Source organism: Maylandia zebra, linkage group LG16, assembly GCF_041146795.1.
Source record: "Maylandia zebra isolate NMK-2024a linkage group LG16, Mzebra_GT3a, whole genome shotgun sequence".
Classification (NCBI taxonomy): domain Eukaryota; kingdom Metazoa; phylum Chordata; class Actinopteri; order Cichliformes; family Cichlidae; genus Maylandia; species Maylandia zebra.
Window position 1 is genome coordinate 35186799 of NC_135182.1, and position 24341 is coordinate 35211139.

A 24341-nucleotide genomic window follows, 5' to 3' on the forward strand; every position below is an offset into this window, starting at 1 on the left:
CCATCCATCCATGCCTCCATCCATCCATCCATCCATCCATCCATCCATGCCTCCATCCATCCATCCATCCATCCATCCATCCATCATGAGCTCCATCCATCCATCCATCCATGCCTCCATCCATCCATCCATCCATCCATCCATGCCTCCATCCATCCATCCATCCATCCATCCATCAATCCATCCATCCATCCATCATGAGCTCCATCCATCCATCCATCCATGCCTCCATCCATCCATCCATCCATCCATCCATCCATCCATCCATCCATGCCTCCATCCATCCATCAATCCATCCATCCATCCATCCATCCATCCATCATGAGCTCCATCCATCCATCCATCCATGCCTCCATCCATCCATCCATCCATCCATCCATGCCTCCATCCATCCATCCATCCATCCATACATGCCTCCATCCATCTATCCATCCATCATGAGCTCCATCCATCCATCCATCCATCCATCCATGCCTCCATGCCTCCATCCATCCATCCATCCATCCATCCATCCATCCATCCATCATGAGCTCCATCCATCCATCCATCCATCCATCATGAGCTCCATCCATCCATCCATCCATCAGCTCGTTCTCTGGTTCTTTAAGAAGTTTGTAGTGCAGTAAAAAAAAAAAATAGAAAAGAGAGATGACAGATGTTTACTTTGATTACACAAACATTACGTAGGCGTATGTAATGAATAGTAGGTTTGTTTTATAATTATAACATGAAGAACGTCAGCGTATAATAATAGTGTCCAACAGTATATTTCTACCTAACTCAGCAGCTCATTCTCTTTAAAGATGTCACACATTTTAGGGTCACTTTGAACAACAGGGTAGATGTGAAACGTAAGAGTGAGGTCAGAGGTCAAATGTGAAATGATATTTGGATACAAACTGTAATGTGATATTTAGAATCCCCATGCACCAGCATCATTACTAAATATTACTGATACAAACTAGGGCAGCAGAATTTTAGGCAGTTTTAAAGACGAGACATTTTGTGAAAGTTTGACCTTTTTTGACCTTGAAGAAAAGGTCAGAGGTCAAATGTGACACATTTTACATCTTCATGCAGCACTTTCTATATGTTGACAATAAACACCACAGTTGTAAGAGTCATAGTTTCAAAGTTATAAGGCGTTCTGTCAATTTTTGACCAATAAATCATAACAATGTCCATGAAGAGTGGATGAAAGCCAGATTTTAATGGATCGTTAACATGACCTCACTCTACACTCTACAACATTTTACCAGAATTCATTCAAAACGTTTCATGTTTGCAGACAAAATGATGTGCAAACGCTACCACAAACATAAACTCCTTGGTGGAGGTGAAAACGTTTCCTGTGACCTTTATTTGTATTTTACATTTACATTTATCATTTCTGGCCAGCTGTTGAAAGAGCAGCCTGAAATTAGAGTAAAATAAAATATGTCACCCATGGTAACCCATGTCATGAAGCCGTACACACCTGCCAATCAAACGGTGTCACATGCTCACCGACAGACTGAGCAAAAGAAGAGCGGATCATGGACAAAGCAGCCTAGAAGCTGGATCACATTGATTATACAGTTCAATATTAGACTGAAGGATGCAAACGCGTCGGAAAAAATGTGAAAAATGCAGCATTTTAGAGTGATTTAATTTAAGTGTGAAGGCATCGCCGTTCCTTCCTTCATTACTTTCCTTGTCTCACTCCTCCTTCCTTTCATCGAGCCTTCCCCGCCACGCTCCCGCCTCCAGCGTCCATCATTTATCACCCTGAATCCAACATCGCTTCAGCCTTACTGTGTACCTTCCCTCTCTTTCTCCTCCCTTACAACATATTAATCCTTCGTGCCAGTGTGAGCCCTCCCATTCTTGCACTTTTTCATCACTCTTTATCTCCGCCTTATCTCTCTCTCTCCCTGCAGCACCACACCCTGCCATTGTTGTCTCTGTGACACATATTCTTCCCATTTGTCACTTCTCCTCCTTTAAATGAAAACATTCATCCCTTCACCTGTCCCCCTTTACATCCCGCTCTCACTGTTTATTTACTCATCCCTTTCTTTTCCCGGGAAAACTGTCGTCCTGTTATGGAAGGTAAATCCATCCTTCTTCTACTGTCCCCCTCACTTCCCCTTTGTCTCATCCTTGATCTCCTCAAACTGTCCTTCCAGTCATACAAAGTGCATGGGCTCTTTTTGATAGCGGGTATCTATTAAACACAGGTTCAGGCCAGATTTAGCAATAACACAGGACTCTGGCTACAGCCATCTTCTCCTCTTTGCCTTTCTCCACTGACCCCTCCCTATCTGCCTCAGTCCATCCATCCATCACGCTCTTCTTCTCTTTAGTGTTACACATGAGCTGGTGGCAAGGTAATGATTGGTTTAAACAGGTAGTCTGTATGCATGGAGGCTCGCTAAACGATATTAATGGTGTGTGTTTGTGTGTGTTTGTGTGTGCTTTCCTGTATATTGCATGAGACTTAATGCCCTCTAACATTATCAAGCCCTGGTGCGATAAGCACGTGCAGACAAGAATTCACATAATTACTTTATGTAATAACTATCAGTTCAGTCACAACCTGCAGGACGAGGTCACCGCAGAGTTAACGTTTGCATCCCACGTTTATCGTGAAAACACGCATTACTTTTTCATGAGGCTGTACACAAATGTGCTGAAAGGATTTCCTTCTGCATAAATTACTTGCTCTCATTCTTCTTCTGCCTCGACTTTTATTCACGTTAGTGCAGCAGTGGACGAGTACGACTTGCTGCTAGTAGCAGCTTGGTTGTTAATGAGTGGACAAAAAAGTTTTTGTCCAAAATGCTGACTTTAATTAGTTTGATTAAATGTTCATTTTACATGTAATTTTGTTACATAATTACAGCATAAAATGCTAAATTTAATGAAATTCAGTTTCAATCCTTCGATTTCACATATTTCTGTTGCATTTTACTAAAAATTATTGCTTTACATTTATTGAGGGTTTATGAGTCCAGCTTCTGGAGGCAGAACCATAAACCATCCAACTCCAAATCTGAGACGCAGCAAACATTTTTACTCTGGTTTTCAAATGCTGTTTGTTTAACTTTCAGAAGTAATGATCTCATTCTGGGTTCAAATTCACCCCTTCACAAACTAAGAGACGTGTTACACACCTGCATTTTCTACTGCACAGCATCACACTCTGCCAGAGCTGTTACAGTGTTACCCTTGATTAGAAAGGATGTGCTGGTGAGGAGATGAGGAGGCCTACAGATGATATGTATGGGACTGATAACAGCAGACTTTTGCCATTCAGTAGACTGATAACATCCAGACGTGGCGACCAGCTCAATCAGAACCTGAATGTCCACCAGAGACCAGCTGCCAGCTATAAGAGATAAGAGGTCAGGTCCATAATTTGTTGGACAGCTGAATCATTTTTTCCATTTTTGTCTCAGTACACCAGCACGGGGGATTTTAAGTCAAAGACTAAAGATGTGACAGAATAAAAAAAGGATTTCTGTGGTTGAGAAAAACAGCTTCATAACATTTAACCAAGTCAAGGACACTCGACTGAAGGTTTACACCAAGGTGCAAACCACTGGTTACACTCATCATCAGGGAGGGCAGATCGGACTTTACCAGAAAACATCTCAAAGAGCACTTTTCTCACAAACTAACCAAGTTTATTTGCACCAGAATGAGGGAAGGAGCAAAAAAAGCTCATGATCTGAAGCACACCACATCACCCACGTCTCCAGTTTTTATCAGTTATGTGAAACTGCCAAAGTGAAATCTTTTCTTTCTCCAAAAAACGCATTCATGCCTTCATCACCTCGTGATTGGATTACCGCAGTTCTCCGTTTTTGGGTGGAGAACACTCAGATCTCCATCACTTGCAGTTTGTCCAAAATACTGCTGCACATTTTTTAACAGGTCAGGTCACTCAATTTATTTTATTTAAAGTTAGTTAAAGTTTCTGGGCTGCCTCTCCTCAAAGTAGCCATCCATCAAGACTTTCTCCATTTGAAGCAATGCATCATCAGGGATTGTAACATTGTAACAGCCGGTCCTTTTATCGAATTAAATTATTGATCTGTGGTTTAATGTTGTTTTTTTTAACACATGTGTTGCTTAAAATGTGCTACAGAAATAAAACTGACATTGACATCAACTGCTAAACATAGTGGAGGTGGTGTTATGACATATATAAAGAGATTGTATATATTTCAGGCTTACAGGATTCAATTTAAGAGTTTGAAGTCAATAAAAATTATGACAGGACAAAATGCAGTTTTTCTCCAGATATTAAACGTAAGGCTCTACAACAAAGTGACCTGGTTTGCTAAAACACATACACACTGTTTTATCACTGGAGAACAGACCCAGGACTGCAACGCTTCACAGTCAATGGTCTTTTTGAGCCTGTGAACATGGGGGACCATGTCTATAACAACTACACGGTGCAATTCTTATTTATATGCCATGAATTAAAGTTAAAAGTTGACACTTTAGTCACATCTCGATTGGATGTGCTAACATCCATGATGTAGAGAGGCAACATGATAAAAGTTTAATCCTTGTCCAAATACTCCCAGAGATAACTGTGTATGTGAGATCTGAGGCAGGGATGGGAAGTACTCAGATTCCACGTCGTGTTTCTTGAGCAGACACTAAAGTTATTACTTGTCAAAAGTCTGGCACATAACAGCTTAGCAGCATAAGAAATGATGACACCCAGACAGAAGGTGGGGTATTATAGGCTAAAGGACACATTCTCCTGGGGAAGAGGCCGGCAGCATGCAGGCTATCACTTCTAAGCTGTGTTTGTTTACTAGTGAGTCACACATGTTGACACTGAAGACCACCAAATGACAGAAAAACATAAGACACATAAAGGGACTGACTTTCGACCCCGTTTTACATTAAAAAGTGAGAAGAAGCTGTCTTTGAATGAAACTGCTGGAAACAAAAACCAAAACAAAACAGAAAATAAAGCTCGCTAGCTCAAGTTCATCGTGTCATGCTCATTTGCGTGCACTGCCGCCCACACACGCCTACGCACGTGTGTGCAAACAGTTGCAAAGAGTGGGTGAGAAAGAGTCAGACTAAGAAAAGACCTTTGATATTCAGCTTTCATTATTTGGGCAACATCTTCTGCACGCATCTAAATCTGCAGAAACGCAGAGTTTCAGCCAGAAAGCTGCGAGCTCGCTTTATGTTACGTTGGCTGTACTGAGGTCACTCTTGGATTAATTTAGACCTTAAACAGAAGGTCAGTTCATCTGTGCAAACTCTGAAAGTTAATGTATGCGCGAGTCTTGCTTTAATATAACAGGATCATTTAACACTTTCTTCTCTGTTTCTATTAATCGTTTCCTTTAGGTGCAAGGAGTGAACTTGAACTAAAGATTTCCACATATGCCTCAAACTATATTCACAACATGCTACCCCACATCAGTGTATCTGTGCAATTCAACAGTGCCACCTAGAGCTCAAGGAAAGCATAGCAGCAGTGAATTATGAGTGGGTGCAGATCTGCTCATCAACATACTGTCATGATCTGTCTTCTACTTTGACTCAGTGTGTGTTTGCGTGTGTGTGTGTGTGCACATCTTGTCAGTCACCTCCGGTGTGATCTCTACAGCTATAATTATTCATGGTCGGTCAGCTGTCAAGTCATGACGTTTACATTCATGCATGAGTCGGACAAAGATGCAGAGCAGCACATTCTCAAACACACGTTTGTTATGAGCTGCAGTGGCATCATATATCACCATCGTGGGAATAAAGGCATCGCTTTGCTTCATGAATGTGGCCAAAATGGCACAGAGTGTGTCCAGGTTACATTAAGAACCACCTGCACTAATTATTTAAAGACACAGCAATCAACCGATCGCACACAAACATCGCATCACGCCACCTTTCAAGCATCCTCGTGTGGAAACATCCTGGTTGTTCAGGCGAGCACAAAATCAAGTCTGAATGGAAATGCCTCACACAGCTTTCTGTGTGTTCCCCTCAGGGTATTAGTGTGATATTGGCTATTTCCTGTTTTGAAGGCGAGTTACTTTACAGTCAGGCAGAGACGCAGATGGCCTAGTCACCTCTCGGTGATGGTCTGTGACTGGCATGATTGCTGTGCGGTCTCTGTTTGTCTGTCTGCCTCTTTCTATTCCACCGCGACGTCCCTCATTCCCTCTCTATCAGCCTGCTTTCCGACTCTTGTTTTCTAGTCTCTTTGTTGCTTTATCTGCTGGTGCATGAACACTAAAGTGAGTTATTTTCATAGTTATCTCATGTGGAGACGGCAGGGTCAACTGTGAGAGTGGGTGTAACAAGCAGGAAGTTGAGGCAATAAGTCTTTCTTTGTTTCGAGGCTCAAGAAGACGTAATTGTTCACGGATGAAAAATAGCTGTCAGTTAGAAAGGTTAAAATAACAGCTGTAAGAAGCAAGTAGGCTGCACATATTTCATGTTTAACCAGCACCACACCCACTGCATGTCTTCCTCTAAAATAATACCATGTAGCTGCAAAGGAAATGTTATCACTTCCAAGTCATGGGAGACGCAGTGGCATGAATGCATAGACAGAAAAAATAAAGTCTGCTCAAGGTACCTGATTTTTATATGAGTTTGAATGTTTACCACAATTACATCAAGAGCTCTCTACATTTATGAAGTGAGAAAGACGACTCCGAGTGAAAGCTTTTCTGCTTTACTTCCACAGCATTGTCCCGGACTCAAACGTTGTCCTTAGTGCTTCCCAGCGTGTTCAAATGTGAGAACAACAGTTCCTGAACCACATATGTGATGAACAACACCCCTGACACGCCAAAACAGCCACATTTGACATCCTGAGAAGGAGAACATCAGAGGCTGAGTACCTACAGGTCGTATTTGTGCATGCAAACAGACTGTCTGTACAAAAACATAAATTCAGGTAGATTTAAATAGATAAGATCCTCCAAGTGTCCTCACACCTGATTCTGATTATTCCTACCAGAGCACAGCAGTAAATAACTTCACCTTCTGACAGTCATGAACATCTCATTTAGAAAAGGAAGGAAGAGTGGCGGTGTTGTGTCTGCTGCACTGTTTTATTAGCCGTGCCAGAACGATGGTTTGAAATATGACCACTTCCTGATCTCCGTGTCAGCTTCTCCTTCGTCTGTGTTTTTCCGTCTGTGGCTGTCAGTCTGTGGCACAGCTCTCTCTCGCACACATACACATTATCAACCTATCATCATGGACTGCTGGTCTATGATAATCACGTGTCATCCTGAGCCAGTTTTATTATTGATCACCGGCTGTAATGATCAGAAGATGCAGATGATGGCACCACGCTCATTGATTACCGGTGACAGCTACAAAGCATGGCATAATTCTCATTGATCAGCAGTGACGGTGTGTAAAAAAAAATGGTGTCATCTCCATCGATTAGCAGTAAAAATGTGTGGCAAAGATGCCCCGTCGGTCCCCACTGAGTGGAGCCCTTTTACACGCACTTGTATTCATCATGTGAATGTGTGTGGTACACGTGTGTTAGGAAGAAGATGAAAAGCGACAGGAAATAGACTGAAAAGAAGATGCTAAACTTTGCTGCAGATCTTTAACACCTCTATAGCCACGGCACGCCCCCATAGAAGAGACCATTTCATTAGCAGGACAAGCTGCAGAGAATCGGCACCGAGCACCTGAGGCACCGAGCGAGCACCAAGCGAGCACCGAGCGAGCACCGAGCATCGCCGTTACCCCAAGAGGAGATTTGTGGCACGGCGGGTTTAAGCTGTTTCAGAGGCAGGTGGTTTAGATGCTGTGGCTCATTGGTGGCACATTAATAAACTTAAATAATAAACTACACAAAAGCTCCACCGGACAGTCACTGTGCGTAACTACACATCTATTAACCTCCTCTTTATAAGAAGAGCCTGTGTGGTGCAGGTTTGGTGTGAGCACTTACCTCAGATTCATCGCAACTTTCAAACAGGTAGGTAATCTAAGACATGGGTTATTTCCATGAGCTGTGATAGCTGTAACATTTGTTCGTGAGTGTAAGTTACTGCTGCTTACTATCACTTTTGGTGAAGAGCTTATTATTTTTGCACTCTCCTTCTCATCGTCTCCTTTACTCCCCGCACTCCTCTCTGTTCCCGTTTCTTCTTTCACCTCGTTCTTCTCGGTTAGTCTTGATTTCTTCTTCCTCACTGTCTCACTCCCCCCATCTCTGTGATTTATATGTTTCCTGGTGGTGTTTTTCCCCCTGCTACCTTGATGAGTGCTCAACCACACATGCATACACACACACACATTAGATGGATGAGCTGGAGATAACTAAAGCAGCCAGACTTCACTGTGAATTATAATCACCTTCAATCTGTGTCTCTGAATCCCTGCCCAGTTCTTCTGTTCATGGGTGTGTGTGTGTGTGTGTGTGTGTGTGTGTGTCAGGAAGCTCTACTCTCCTCACCAAGTCATGTGTGAGCGCCTCTTTCATGAATGTAAGTGATGGAGCAGCGAGGAGTTTGTTCCCTGAAGGGTTGCGTACGAGTGTGTGTATATGTCATTGCTCCTACTTATTATTCTCTGCGTCCCCTGGTGTTTGACCTGTTGTGTCGAGTTGGAATATAATGCTATTTCCACTGCTGCTCACATACAGTGCGCACACTCAGACACACATACCTTGAGGCAACAGCCATCAGGGTCCATCACTCACCCTCACATAAGGTATTCAACTGCACTATGTCAATGTCACATTGCCATTGGCCCAGTGTGTGTCTGTGTGTATAAAAAAGGAAGAAAGAAAGCTGGTGGTCCAGCAGTCAGTGAGGTAGGAGGAGAGAATGCACACTGGAAATATAAATCTCAGACAGCGAGAGGAGAGGGAGGCGATGTTTGAGGGAAAATCCATATACCTGAACTCGCCAGCGGTAACCTGCACACATGTGAGAGAGTAAATTTTACAATAAACAAATCGTTTATTTTTTTTTTCACTTCAGTCTTCTTCGAGTCGATGCCAAAATGAGTTTGCATGGTAGAAAAGGTTCAGCTACACGAGGAGTGCTCCACATGCTCCACATAGACACTCTGATCAGAGCAAAACTGGCCCAAATTTCATAAACCGTGTAACCACACGTGTCTGAGTTCTTCCTGCACACTCCGGCCTCTGAGATGTAAATGCGTAGAGATGTAAACTTGTGTCCTCTCCAAAGTCATCCGCGTCCAGGCTGAAACGCTCCTCCCAGGACACTTTTCTTTTTAATGCAAACTCGTTCAGAACTACGAGCAACATAACAACAGCAACCACGGCAGATGGTAAATATCCGTCTTCAGAGAGCTGCTCAAACGCGCCGGATAAGACAGCAACTTGAAGAAGACAAATGCGAGAACCATTCATCACTTTTACATGTCACACTAGTCTAATTAGAAGTGTGGGTGCAGTACAGCATGCAAACAGCACACTGTATGAAATCATATCCCATGTAAACAAGGAGTTCAATGAGAGTATGTATCCACGTCACAGCAGGCAAGGCGCAGCGTGATCTTCCCAACACCAGAGGCCGTGAACTGAGTAACGTTTGGACTGTTTAAGAAAGAAATACATAAACCCCTCAGATCCTCACGCTCACTGGCTCGTGCAGATGTTTTCCATCGTGTCTGCAGTTTTCTAAATAATTCCATTATTGTCCTATTTTCTATAGCCCACTTTAAATACTGCAGCAACCCACAAGAGAGAGTCTTAGATCGCTTTGATGTTTGAAATGTAAATTTTCATGTAAATGTGCCAGAAATTTATGAAGAAAATAAATAATTTAGTCGCTGTGATAATGTGCAGGAACTATGCACAAAAGCAAACACAGCCAAAACATGTTTTTCACTTTCTTCTTGATGACTAATCAAACCTGATGGTGGAAGTGAAGAGAAACAGATGTGATAGCAAGGTTTTCATGGCTGAGGAGGTAACGATGCTGTATGATGAATCCTCAAGCTTCATCGACAGCTCATAATAAAAATAAACACAACCAGCGTGTCTGAGTGAGAGGGGCCCACATGGGCGAGAAAGAGTAAAATGGGGTGATGCTGCCATCTACTGTGGAAGACAGGAACTTCTCATTTTGAAAAATCTATAATTTCCTTCTTTTTTGTACCTGCCCAGATGTTTGTTAACTCTGACTTATGACTCACTGAAGCATTAAAAGAAGGGATGGACCAGTCTTGTGTCTTCACATAGCAGATATCTTAGTATCTTTATCTTAATCTGTCCAAAATATCTTCAACACACGAACATCTGAAAGTCATGTCCTCAACAAACAGGAAAAATAAGCCTGACACAAGACCTGAGAGAAGCTTCTGGACCTTCAGCTGATCCGTCTTGAGCCACAGGTCTCCTTCAAAAAGACTGTAAAGAAGTGCATTAAATATTTATCTGAAAACGTAACATCTGACTTCTTATGCAATCTTTTGAAATCATCCATAAACTAGTCATCACATTGTCTCAGGTGATGACTCCTGTGGTGAGAAACAAACTGCTCCTAACTGTGGATCACGCTCACTCCAGACTGTGTTTTAATGTCCCAGGGACAGCTTTAATCTTCCAGACTGCAGCGCTGTGCTCCAGAACGATCACACAGGACTTTCAAACAGAAGACTCGAGTATTAGAGGGATGTGAGAGCAGATATTAATAAAGCATCGGTATAAAAGGCCTCTTTCTGCTTCATGTAATGAGACACATGTTTAAGTATAACAAAAACCACACTTCCAGTTTCAGAGCAGTAAACTCAAGAAGTGTGAGTTTTGAAGTGTTGCTGCCTTCGCCACTGCAATCTGGAGCATCAGGACTTACTGAGTGTGCCATTCATCCCTGGAGTATCCTGTGTGTGTGTGTTGTTGTTTACCCCTGTTTCTTTTTCACGTGGATAATGTAATTGACCGAGGGAGGGAATTCAGCCTCGGACAGAAGGAAGCATGTAACAGGATCGGCTCGTGCTTGGAGTTTGTGCCCTTTTTGTTTTGGTTTTTTGGGGATTTTTAAAGAAATCTTTGACTAAAGGCTGTTTTGGGATTTTATTGTGAAGGATCAATATCCATTATTTTTTTAAAAAAAACTTTTGGAAAGAGCCAATGGGAGCTAAGTTTACCATCTGCTGCTGTCACTATCTGAAACACAACCAAGAAGAGAGGAATGCTATTTTGCGGTTAGAAAAACTCTGTTACGATCCCAACTCGTCACCCTTTATTCCTCTTCTTATTTTAATATACCAAAGTACACATTTATAGTATCCTAGTTTTATTTCTTTCTCTCTAGGATGCACAGCACTCCCAGGCCACTTGAGCAGCTATCCAGTGGGTCTAGTGACAGTGAGACAGAAGAGAAGAACATATTTGGACCACCACCTTCAAAAACGAGTCAGTGGAAAAACCAGCAAAGCCAGAGGAGCACCGCTGATCAGCGGGCCATCGCAGACAGAGCCGAAAACACTCCCATCAGTCAGGGACTGGATCGAGAGTTACAGGCTTTCATCAGCATGAGAGACCAGACTGACGAGGCTACGGAGGTGACAGAAAACATGCTGTACACTACAGACGCTGAAATAAGCGTAATGAAACAGCAGCGTTTATCGCAAAACTGGGAAAAAACATATTTATAAAACAATCTGTTCTCATCTGGGTGTGTAACATATAGGAGTCAATCTGCTCACAGGACATGCCACTTAAGCTTGTAAACTTATATAACTTATAAGCATTTGGCTGATTAAACTAAAACTATATAATAGGGAATTTTTTATTAATATTAGTGTGTATTCTCCAGCAGTTTAAAAGACGTCGAGGTATGTCTAAATTCCAGTGAATGCAGCTTAAATTAAGAATTTAAGGAATCTTTCAAAAAACACAAACAAAACTCAACATTTACCGGCCAAACTGGAGTTCCTCGTGACTGGATGCTGTCAGAAAATTCCCATCTGCTCTCCACTGGATCTCTAATGTAATAATCTAAAAAGGGCAGACACACAGGTGACTTTCATAGAAGCCTGATTTATGTCAATCAATAATATGAAATAGTGCCACAGATAGCGTTTCAGTGACAAACAAGCCATAATAATTATGAATATGCATAAAAGCCTTGGTTAGATTAGATTAGTGCGAGGCCAGAGGAAAATCTGTTGCTCTCACTCAGAAAATGAGAAAGAATGCAGCTGTCTAAAAACAGCTATTCAGCAAATGTGACCACGGGTCAATTAGTGATTGAGCACCGACACACAAACGCACAAACGACACACAGACCACGTGCTCCTTACTTACTCAGTCACCCAGCGCCTATCACTGCTGTTTATTCGTTAGTTAGACTCCATCATTGTCAGTGTGCTTGTGTTTGGAGGTGGTGGATGTACAAACCCCAGCACGTCTCGACTTTTGATTTTGAATCCTTATTTTTTCAGGGTTTTTTGGTGACATTAGCAAGCAAAAAGTTTATTGGTTTGTTTTTTCTCAACTTTTGAGTCGTGCTTCATTTCTGCGCAGAGGGAACACATCAGGACAGAGGCTGTTTTCTCAGAATTTCAGGACCGCAGCTCAGTGAGCATTTGAGTTTAGTGCACACGTCAGGCTGCAGGACACAGTGGGCACATTGTGTAAATACATTGATGGAGATGTAGGTCATTAGCTTGGCAGGCCGGTCAAAGAGAATATTCACTGCACAATTCTCAGCATGCTGCGGGACTGCTTTTAATATTAGGACAAAAACAAAAAACTCAGCAGGCCTGAAACATTAAAGAGCCCTCACAGTGGTGGGGGCCGAAGGGGTGGGGGGTTATCTAGAAGATGAAGTAGGACATACCACTCTGTCAACTTTGTGCTTTGTATACTTTACAGTTAAAATCTGTTTTTTCTGTATAATTTAAAGACAACTTTCAATTTTTAAGAGTGGACTTTTAACAATATTTTAACTCCCAGACAAACACAGTGGCTGTGTGGATCGTGTGAGGAGCCAAAGTGCAAAACATGGGAGACAGAGTTAATAAAAGTCAACTTTAATAGCTAAACCCTTTTTATTTCTTTAACTCAGTCACCTACTGCTTATCACAAAGAAAAAAACCACGTAATCCAACATACAGCAGCAAAAGTCCCATAAGGCAGAAACTTACACTGATAGAGCACAGACGATGTTGCAACAAGAAGGCGGGACTATTTATACACATGTGTATAAATAGTCCCGCCCAATCTACAAATTTGGGATCGGCACACTAGATAATGAGGAACAGGTGAAGACAATCAAGACAAAGAGACAGAGGGGGGATTGAAATAAGACATAACTAACCTCCAAAGTAAAACAGGAACAAGAGATGAATGAACTGTGAGGGTGTAGCACCCCACCACTCTATACTGTGTCCAAAACCTGGGACCCCCGTTTTGATCAAACTAGGTGGGCTGGTGTGTTTGAAGCAAACTAAATACCACAATGATTCTACAGTTTCCAGTCCTCTGATAGCAACTCCAACATTAAACACACTTACCTGCAGGTTAAAAATCACACACGATTTTAAAGAATTTACACAGACAACCCTTTAACACAAGAAGCTCCTAATAACACGTCCAAAAAGCAAACTGCTAAATATTAAACCCATAAAATAAAATATACCTTTCAACGAGGACATTGGGTCACTAAAGAATAATAAGTAAACGTCTGACGAAACAAAAAGTAAAAATGGCTCTGTGGTCATGAAAATACTAAACAGGATTCAGCCATCATTCATTTTGTTATTCGTACATGTGCGATTCATAAAGCCTGAGGACAACTGACGGCTCTTAAGTGGAAGGTGTGGGTGGATTGGTAAATAACTTTCTGCTGATTCATGAGGCTGACATTTGTGCTTTTTTAAATTGAATACACTGCAGAAATATAAGTTGTAAGTTGCATCATCATTAGTATATTTTAATTAGGAAGTGTTTGTGTTTGTCTACAGGAATGGGAGAAGTTGAATTATGACATACACACCTTGCGCTATGCCAAACGAGAGGTCAGAGCTCGGTGGAAGAAAATCCTGCTTCAGCTCGGTGAGTTCTCGGTTGTTTCCGCTCTTTTCTGCTGCCTGTGTAATTCCCCGTTCTTCCCGCTGCTCATCTCTTTGGATCCCTGCAGGTTACCAGTGTGAGGTGGACGCCTTGCTGTGTGTGAACAAACAGCGCCGATTCAGTCGAGATGAAGAACATCTTAACAAAGCGACTGAACTGTTGACGCAGCTGCTGGACCACACCTCTCTGTTCCCTCCTGGAACAGGACACCAGAACCGATACCTCTGTATCATGGTACACGCAAACACGCATCCATAACATTGTCAACCACGGGTCCCTGGACATTATTCCTACTTTTTCAAAGGAAATATTGGACACTGCAGTATCTTTTACCTGTTTTAAAAACAAAAAGTCTGGTGAATGGATCTAAGCTCCCATTCGTGTAAAAATGGACTGTAAACCTGTTCACGGCGTACCCAGAAAATGGGTGTATGGATTTTCAGGCTTCATTGATTGTCATAACACAGAGTTTGCTCTTCTGTAAGTTTCATATGGCTGGAATTTAGACCTAGTTAGCTTGTCTTCTTCACCCGTGGAGTACCTCAAGGCTCCATTTAGGGCCTGTTTTCATTTACTGGTATAAACCCCCTCGAGACCCTATTTGCTGTACACATCTCCACACTTCTCTAAATATAAATATATCTGCTTTTGAATTTCAGTGACTGCTGGTAATGGGTCCATCCTCTTTCTTCAGTTGCAGGATTATAAGACAGAGGATCCTGTCTGGTCCTCTGAGAACCATAATGTAGCCATTTAAGATCAGTATCATCCAACCTTGATGCTCATTTAGGGAATCGTGGAGTGACACTGATTCAAGATTCAATTCTGCTACTTTTTTCAGCTTTTTTCTGAACATTGTTAAATTGAAGTCCATCACTTTTCTCAACTCCAGAATATTGCTCAGTTCACACTGTGTTGTTTGCAGCTGCTGCAGTAAACATTTCACTGGCTTCCTGTCAAATGCAGAACTGATTTTAAGGCCCTTTTATTGCTTTTTCAAAGCCAAGTGTGGGTTGGCAGCTGGGAAATGAACTTTTGCTTTATTCCTGTCACGGTTCTGGGTCATTTTCGACCCAGCTTTTCCTGTTTCTGTTTTGGTGTTTTTCTTAACTATGATTTGTTCGGGTTTTTAAGTTGTGCTGGTTTGATTTTGTAATAAGGGTTATTCTTCTTCTCTGTTTTATGTGTTATATTCTTTCTGTCCACCACTCAGTGTCAAGTTTGTGTTTTTGTGAATTGTTTCTGGTTTCCTGTTTTACTTTGAAAGTTCATGTCTCATGTCAGTGTGTTCAGTTTTACTTCCCCCCTGCCTCCATCCATCCATCCATCCATCCATCTTCATCCGCTTTGTCCGGGGCCGGGTCGCGGGGGCAGCAGCCTAAGCAAAGAGGCCCAGACCTCCCTCTCCCCAGCCACCTCCTCCAGCTTATCCGGGGGAATACCAAGGCGTTCCCAGGCCAGCCGAGAGATATAATCTCTCCAGCGTGTCCTGGGTCTGCCCCGGGGCCTCCTCCCGGTGGGACATGCCTGGAACACCTCACCCAGGAGGCGCCCAGGGGGCATCCTTGTCAGATGCCCGAACCACCTCAGCTGGCTCCTTTCGATGTGGAGCAGCAGCTGCTCTACTCTGAGCCCCTCCCGGATGGCCGAACTTCTCACCCTATCTCTAAGGGAGAGGCCAGCCACCCTTCGGAGGAAGCTCATTTCTGCCGCTTGTATCCGCGATCTCGTTCTTTCGGTCACTACCCACAGCTCGTGGCCATAGGTGAGGGTAGGGACGTAGATCGACCGGTAAATTGAGAGCTTCGCTTTTACACTCAGCTCCCTCTTCACCACGACGGACCGGTGCAGCGTCCGCATTACTGCAGCTGCAGCCCCAATCCGTCTGTCGATCTCCGGCTCCCTTCTCCCATCACTCGCGAACAAGACCCCGAGATACTTGAACTCCTCCACTTGTGGCAGGAACTCATCCCCGACCCGGAGTGGGCACTCCACCCTTTTCCGGCTGAGAACCATGGCCTCAGATTTGGAGGTGCTGATCCTCATTCCCGCTGCTTCACACTCGGCTGCGAACCGTTCCAGTGCGAGCTGGAGGCCCTCACCCGATGAAGCCAACAGAACCACATCATCTGCAAAAATCAGAGATGAGATTCTGAGGCCACCAAAGTGAAAGCCCTCCGCCACTTGGCTGCGCCTAGAAATCCTGTCCATAAAAATTATGAACAGAACCTGTCTCGTTAGCCTAATTTCTCTCAGCTGTGTCTCCCTTCTGTTGCCCATTCCCTGATTACTCCCCTGTGTATATAAGCCCTGTGTTTTCCTGTGCACTTTGTCGTGTTGTGCTCTCTCCAAGCTGTGTGATTGTCGTGTTCCTACTTTGTTTTGTTTCTGTTAGAGTTATTTTTATGGGATGTTTTTCTAGCATTAAAGCTGTGTTTTGAGTTCAAGTCCTGTCTCCCAGAGTCCTGCATTTCGGGTCCTTTTTCCTGCTTGCCTGCCTGCCACACAGCCCACCATGACAATTCCACTCTCGCTCTTAGATACTCAAACCGTCTGCTTTTAACTCCTTGATCAAGAATAGAAAGAAAGGATGCTTCACAGTAGAATGTTGTCTTGATAAGGTTAATCTTGTTAGGCTGCATTTTTGCTGTTATGTTCAGAGATTCTTACAAAGAAGCTCCTGTTTATAAACTACAGTTCCTCTCACTTTCTACCCTCCCCGTTCTTCACTCTTCTTTCACCTCTTCTCTCATATCTCTACTGTTTTGTTGTTGTGCCTCTTCCTCCAACTACATCTGTCTACTAAACAGTCTTTAACTACTTTTGTGTTTCTTGATGTTTCTCTCAGGACCGCCTGGTGTTGCTGGACAGCGCTGAGGACTTTGTCAGACTGGCCAAGGAAAAATATCCCAAGAAAGAAGGCTGAGAAAATGTGCCAAAGACCGAAGGAGTCCTTTAAAGAAAGTGGACTCATGCTGTTTTAACACATTTGACCACATTTCCGTTTTAATTTAAATCCTGAAGTTTAATTCTAACCGAAAACCCCTTTTTGTCCCAGCTCAGTCTGTTAACTTGTGCTTGTGTTGTTTGGCTTATACAATTTGTAAAATACAAAAGTAAATACTATTTTTAATATTTATTTTTTATGTCTATATCGTCACATCATTTTTAACTAAATCCATATTTTTCAAAGATAATAAAAATTATTCAGTAAAAACTAAAATAACCTTTGAAACTATATTATTTATCTCTATATGTACAGTATTTTACACATAAACCATTTAAATGTATTTAAAAATCCTCTTTAACACTCGTTTGTTAACACTTGTAGGAGTAAACTGTTTATTTTCTGTCATATTGGGTTGTTTCCCGTCCACGTTGTGACCATTAAAATATATTCACTCATTACGGGTTCAATCTTTTTTTTTACTGTAATAGTAGTTTTGTCCATAAGGTGGCAGCATATATACACATTGTGGAAGAGACACACACACTTTAACCATAATCGCCACAATCACCAGTTAACCTAATAAACATGGCTTCAGACCTACAAACTGCTGTCAGACCAACCAGGAGGTCTGAACTGGAAACCGTGTTGATGTGACGTGACAGTGCTGACCATCCCACACTGAGACTCTGCTCACTCCTTAAAGTTATCGCTTCACAGAAGTGAGAAAAGGATGAATCCTCATGATTTGCTGCTCAAACTGTGATCGTGGAGAATGAGGATTAAGTTATCAGGTTAAATTTAAGACGTCCCAAATCTGGATTTAGCTTTCAGTTCAAAGGAGAAGTGCTCGAAACACTTTATTCTTTATTCTTCTATAAGAATAAAATGGAGAAAAATGGAAAACTATGCACACAGTGAGTTATGCAGGCTGTCTACCGGAAATTAAACTTTCTTCCCGCTTTTAACCCCCCTTTCTCTAAGATTTGTACAGGATGCCGATGACATCTTTGCTTTTTATCCAAGCCATTTTAGAATAACTGTTAACCTGCACACACACACACACACACACACACCTGAGACTCTCCACATGTTCAGGTTCAAAGGGTGTGTGACAACGTTTTGTGTGTGGTGCACTCCTTATTGCACACTTGCACACATGCATATGCACAAAGAAGCAGTTTACTCTGACCCAGATATTGTGCTCTTCAAGGCCCCTTCCAAAGTTTGGGAAACAGATGTGGAACTAAAAGAGGGGAGACGCTGGGGGAGGGGAGAGTATGAGATACGGACCAGTGGTCTGGCAGCATTGAACGCCATTGTGCTGCTTGCACCTTTTTCTCATTAAACCGCTGTGTGTCTGTGTGTGTGCATTTTTACATCGAGCACTGCTTGCATCATTCTCCACACACACACACACACACACACACACACACACACACACACACACACACACACACACACACACACACACACACACACACAGAGTGATCAGTTTGTATTTATTGGACTGAAATATGACAGAAGAGAGAGAGTCATTGATTGAGAGGGTGCTTTTGTATGATGTCAGACTAGAATATTTAGACAAAAAGACGTGTTCTGATTACAGGGTTAAAAGCTCACTATATAACCTTTGGAAAACACACTTCTCATCTGCTGGGTGTGTGTGTGTGTGTGTGTGAGTGAGACAAAAGCAACCAAAGGCCAGTCAGCGAACAGCTCGCTGTGGTCAGTCACGATCACAGACACAGCGGTCATTCAGACAGTGACTCCAGCTGATGGTCATTTTACGAGATGCTGAAGTGGATTGTTGTCCCCAGACGCACAAACACAGATGCGTAATGTTAAACGGTTTGGTTTCTCGGGGTATTCATCGCAAAGTCACGCCTGAACCGTCTGACCGGCATGCCCTGATTCCTTTGTCCCAGTTTTTGAATCTTATTAACAGATTTTTTCTCTTCTCCTTCCTGCAGCAACTACTAAACTGTTAAATTACCGCAAAAGCAAATAAGAGAAAAACACCATTGTGTTTCTCTTTTTGTCTTCTGTCTGTGCATTTTCCCCTTACTGTTCCCGTTTATTAAAGATAAACCAACACAAAGGTCGGTACCTGTTAGGTGAAGCAGAGCGACAGATGGTGCGTTTCATGTCTTTCAGTAGCTGCATTTGTTATGAGATAATAAAGTGAGGACCCACATGCAGACACAGTAAGCTTTAATACTAGGCTGATTAAAAAAACAAAACTTACAAAAAGTCCTGGAAAGAACAAAAATCTGGTACAAATGAAACGGGAATCCAGGAAGGTAAATATGAGGGACACACAGAGAGCTGGAGGGTAAACAGGACGATGGACGAGCTGATTGGGTGCAGGTGAAACCGATGAGGGCGGAACAGACAGCTACAAAAGACAACAAAAAGAACGCAAAACAGCCAAAAACAAAGTTACAACAGAGAGTTCATACGAATAAGCCAACATGTAGCAGAGATGTGCACAAGAATAAACACGAAGAGACACGACAACTGCTCACAGTAGTTTAAAAAGAGAGCCCACTGCCAGCATGGAGTGTGAGGTAAGCAGACCCAGCTAACAGCAGCAGATTTTTATCAGGCGCTGGCTTTTAGTTTTGTGCTCATACGTCTTGTCTTCAGTATAAAAGTCTTTGGTTTAAGCTGTGATGAGAGGCTCTGTAAGTCATATTTACAAAATGCAGCATTTTGCATGTAATTTTGTCATTTACCTGTTCAAAATTCATGCACTTTGCATGAAATATGTAGCACACTGCACATGTGCCACCCTTTAAAGGCTGGAAGGGTTAGGGTTAGCTATGTTATCTGATGACTCTCCTGTCTTTGCCTCAAAGCAGAGGACCAATAAACACAGACCTGGAGTCTGCACGATGAAATAAGCTCAATGCTAACAGGATGTCTTTGTTGTCGATGACTTCACTTATGGAAATATTGACAGTCTTGCAAATCAGCTCAATATGTTTCACATCAAGCTAAGAGTGAGTGAGTGAGTGAAACTGCTAATTTTACAACCTACAGTATGAAGATAGTCCAAAGACGTTAAACGCTCAATGCAGGATAAATTTTTAGGTTCCCTGTTTAAGGATTATATTCATATTTTAAGCCTTGTAGCTTTTTTAAAAGTGCTACTGATGTTTGTCAGGGAACAAGAGAAACTTCATATGGTCTCGTAAAGGCCTTTCGCTGTTTATCCTTCCAGGTCCTTGAGATTTTCTGGGACTAGTTAAACTATTTTCCAGAGATTTTCTGGTCAGTATATCGTTTTGCATGCCTGGTCTTCAGAAAGATTAGAGCACAAGTTATCATGGTGAGCTGAGCGAGGAGTAACCCTTCATAACCCGAGGCTAAACCTGACGTTATCTCACTAAACCCCTAATCCTGCTTTTCTGAGTGCACGCTTTGCTTCAGTAAGACGTGACATTGAACAAAGCTTGCTTTGCTGACCCCCACAGGGTCAGGACCTTCATGTTGATGTGCAGATAAAGAGCAGTGTGCTGTGGTGACTAAGGGTGTACTAATAAACTGTCATATGTGTTTGGAGGTTATGCAGCTGACGCAAAAGCACGAGTCCACCAAGCGTTTACTTAAAACCAAATATACACGGATCATTAAGTGAATAATTATTACGTATTTATTTACACGTGCGTTACTGGAGACTAAACACGTTTAAGATCAGTCATGTTTGCAGCTGTTTCACGGGTGATGCGCTCATGTTCACATCATCATCTGATTCACTGAACCACAGCTAACTGAAGTAATGCAAACATTTCTTAGACCTCTGTTGCTGTTGTGGTCAAAGGTTTTACTCAGCTGCACTTAGATTTTAGTGTCGATGAAAAAATGCATGCTTACAGACCTAAATAGAATATTCATGACCAGAGATGGGCAGTAACGCGTTACTGTAATTTGATTACTTTTTTCAAGTAACGAGTAAAGTAAGGGATTACTATTGCAAAAACGGTAATTAGATTACCGTTACTTTCCCGTAGGAACGCTGCGTTACTAAAACCGTGATTTTTTTTGCCAGAGTGTCTCATGACAGTGACGTAAGCGAGTGCGACGTTCGTGACAACAGCTGTGTGCAGATCAACAATGGATCATATATGGAGTGCAGAGAGAGTATGAGCGTGCAGCGTTTAAAGCGTGGAAGTACTGACCTTACTTTGAGTTTGATTCCATAAAAAGTGACAAAAACATTAGTGTCCGTTGTGCGTGGGAAGAAAACTTCTTTTTACAGCGAAAAAAACCCCTAAACTTCCGAGCAAGCACCGAGTAGCTACGACGTAATGGGAAACTCACAGAGAAACTCGCGGATTCTTCCACTGACCGCTGCACACCTGCACCAGGGTAAACCTCCGCCTGCCCCACTCCTGCTTTACAGGTGAAAATAGAGCAACAGGACCGCTGAGTCTTTGACTTTATTTATTTTCTGCTGTGTTTTACTTGCATCTATTTGAAAGACTGAGTGTAAACACACAAAATATTTTATTTTATGTGCTGGAATGTGCAGAAAATAGGTTTACATGTTAAACTAATTTATTCAAGTCAGAGAATGTTGCAGATAATTACATTTTTGCTTGATGCATAAAGTTAAAAGATTAAAACTAATAAAACAAGTTTTAAAAAGAGACTTTTCCATTTGATTACATTTTGTATGATGGATTATGCAGAAAAAGTAGAATTGGGCTGAAAGATCTATCGCTTTATCACCTCTTCAGGTTGTAAATCGTGAAACTGAAGTAACTAAGTAACTAAGTAATTAATTACTTTTGAAAATAAGTAATCAGTAAAGTAACGGGATTACTTTTTTGGGGAAGTAATCAGTAATTAGTTACTGATTACTTTTTTCAAGTAACTTGACCAACACTGTTCATGACTGTCAGTATGACTAAGCTTTGAATGTCGAAACAAAACATGTTTTTCATTTCTTCTTGTTAGCCATCATGCCACTTTGATTTAAACGCATCAAACTACATATGATCGATTTATTAAATAAATATAAATACGAGTTTGTTTAGACTCGTCTTTACGGGACCAGGCAGCCTGCATTTCCTGATGCCCCATTTGAAACCTTCTCCAAACTTCCATTGTTTATCTCTGACAGTAATTTATGATAAGACAGTGCTGACAGCAGAGTTACACCCATTCATGCAAGCATCGACAGACATACACATCCATGCGCACACACGCGCAGTAATTTGTAACGGATGTTTGAAGAAGAGCGTAAACTAACCAGGCCAATACGCGCTGACCTCGCTGACTCCAGGCAGAAGGTCAGAAGTCGAGTCTTTGCAGGAAAGGCAGCGTTATTACGCCGCTTTAAAGTCTCATCCATCAACTCCAAATTTAATATCGTCTGTAAGACAACATTAATTATTTTGCGTTCTGGCATTACCAGGAGGCCAAATACATCATAAAACAGAGTTAGCATTGTTTGTGCAATCGCAGCCTGATGTTGTGGATATTACTCTCATTCTTAGTTTCTTAGTTCAGGCAGAAAATAATGCAAAACACAGACATGCTGCACGAGTTGAGCAAGTCTTTGGGCAGGGCAGGGTGTGTACAGCATGTCTGTGGTCATCGCTGGTGGATCGGTAATTACACAAGTCCACTGGTGCTCTTGAAATATCCTGATTTGTGTTCCTTAAATTGAACACGATTAAAGAAGATAAATGGTGTCTCCTGAATCTAAGACTACATCAACTCGTTGTTAAACGCTTGCTTTCCAGGACCGATCATATTCACAAGTGCTCGCCGTGTCCTTGTTTGGACGAATAATCACCAACCTTGCAGAAACATGTTGAAAGGGGACTGAAAAGAATTTCATCTCTCCTGACTGAAGGGGAGAAAGGTGAAAACCCTTCATCTCATTGCAAAAATGTTCAGAAAAAATGTTCCTTTAAATCCAAATTTGATTAAAAAGTGAAGGAGGAACTCTCTCCCGGCTTCTTAAAGCCCAAAGTGTCTCTGTAATGCTGAGGTTCGGCCTCTGGTGACGCCGATTGTGCTCCACTGTGTGTTTTTCTATCCAGCTATGCTTTTACTGCACTCACACTGTGTCTGGGACAACTGTCATGCTGAAAAGTGAAGCCATGATCAATTAGAGGCTCTACAGATGCTGCTGCATGGTGGATCTAAAGGCACCTCTCTGTGTTCATAATTCCATCCATTTTTAAACATCACCATCACACTGACTGTAGTGCAGCCCCTGTTCAGCTGTGTTGTACCTCTCTCCTGACCTCTCCTGGATCCTTAGCAGCCACATTTCCACTAAGTCCACTTCTGATGAGGTCCTTGCTGTATTTTTTCCTATTTCTCGAGAGCAGGACAGATATTTTTTTAAGCCTGACACTTCTTCTTTTGTCCTCCACTTACTGAGTTTCCAGCTAACAGCTGTCTGGAAATCACCTTTTTGGTGCAATGAATTTTTATTCATTCTTCCAAAGAAACGGGAACAAGTAAAGTGATTTTGTGAAAAGCTGTCTAAATACACTATTCTTTGCTAAGTTGTTTATTCTAGACACAAGAGTGGCCCATATCTTGAATTAGGGATGGGCCACTAGGTCAGTGTTAAGTAGTTTAATAAACAAAAGAAAATACTACGTCCCTCTGAAAATGGTCGGATACAAACTAACTGGCTATTTTTGAGCAATAATACTAAAATTAAGAAACTCCCTGAAAGCAAAATATAAATAAATGTGTGGAATCACTTCGACCTGACATGAACCTTCACAGCTTTCAGACGTCTAATCAATCAATCAATCAATCTTTATTTATAAAGCACTTTTCATACAAAAAAAAATGTAGCACAAAGTTCTTTACATGGTTAAAAGCAGCCCACCCCACCCTCCAACTCACTCCCCACACTCTCATTAACATAAACAATGTGAATACACACATATCCCCCCCCCACACACACACACACTTAAAGAGTAAAAATTGGGCTGGGTTCGCATGAGCCAAGTGAGGAAACACTATAACAGGGAGCCGTCTGCACCGGGAGCCGGTCACAGACCGCAGCCTCCAGGCTGGGCACACAGCAGGAGGGAGGCAAAGGAGCCCCCCAGCCAGGCTGAGAGGACCCCCAGAGACCCAGCAGCCACGGTCGATCACAACCCCGGTGCCGAGAGCGCCCTCCGAGGAAACACTGGAGATATGACACAATAGGATATATACAGGGTAAAACGATAAAATAAATAAGAACGGGATACAATATAAATATAAATATAAATAGAGTAAGAAGATTAAAAAATGAATAAGAATAAAATCAGTAAATATTAGGTAAAGCCTAAATTAATAATAGAATAACCGGAT

The 24341-nt window shown here is 42.1% G+C and overlaps 1 protein-coding gene and 1 long non-coding RNA gene across 2 annotated transcripts; one reads left to right on the forward strand and one right to left on the reverse strand.

The window, feature by feature from the left end:
- Positions 1-9003: 9003 nt before the first annotated feature.
- On the reverse strand, positions 9004-14204 carry LOC105941255 (uncharacterized). Its single transcript, XR_001167879.2, has 3 exons — positions 13977-14204; positions 11895-11974; positions 9004-9348 (listed from the first exon to the last, which is right to left on the reverse strand). It is a non-coding gene; the product is annotated as an uncharacterized LOC105941255 (long non-coding RNA).
- LOC101471918 (melanoregulin) lies at positions 10921-17432 on the forward strand. The gene is made up of 5 exons (XM_004566018.3): positions 10921-11178; positions 11289-11538; positions 13945-14035; positions 14121-14287; positions 16902-17432. The coding sequence occupies exons 1-5, from the start codon at positions 11105-11107 to the stop codon at positions 16977-16979; spliced, it is 660 nt and encodes a 219-aa protein (XP_004566075.2). The 5' UTR covers positions 10921-11104; the 3' UTR covers positions 16980-17432.
- Positions 17433-24341: the final 6909 nt, after the last annotated feature.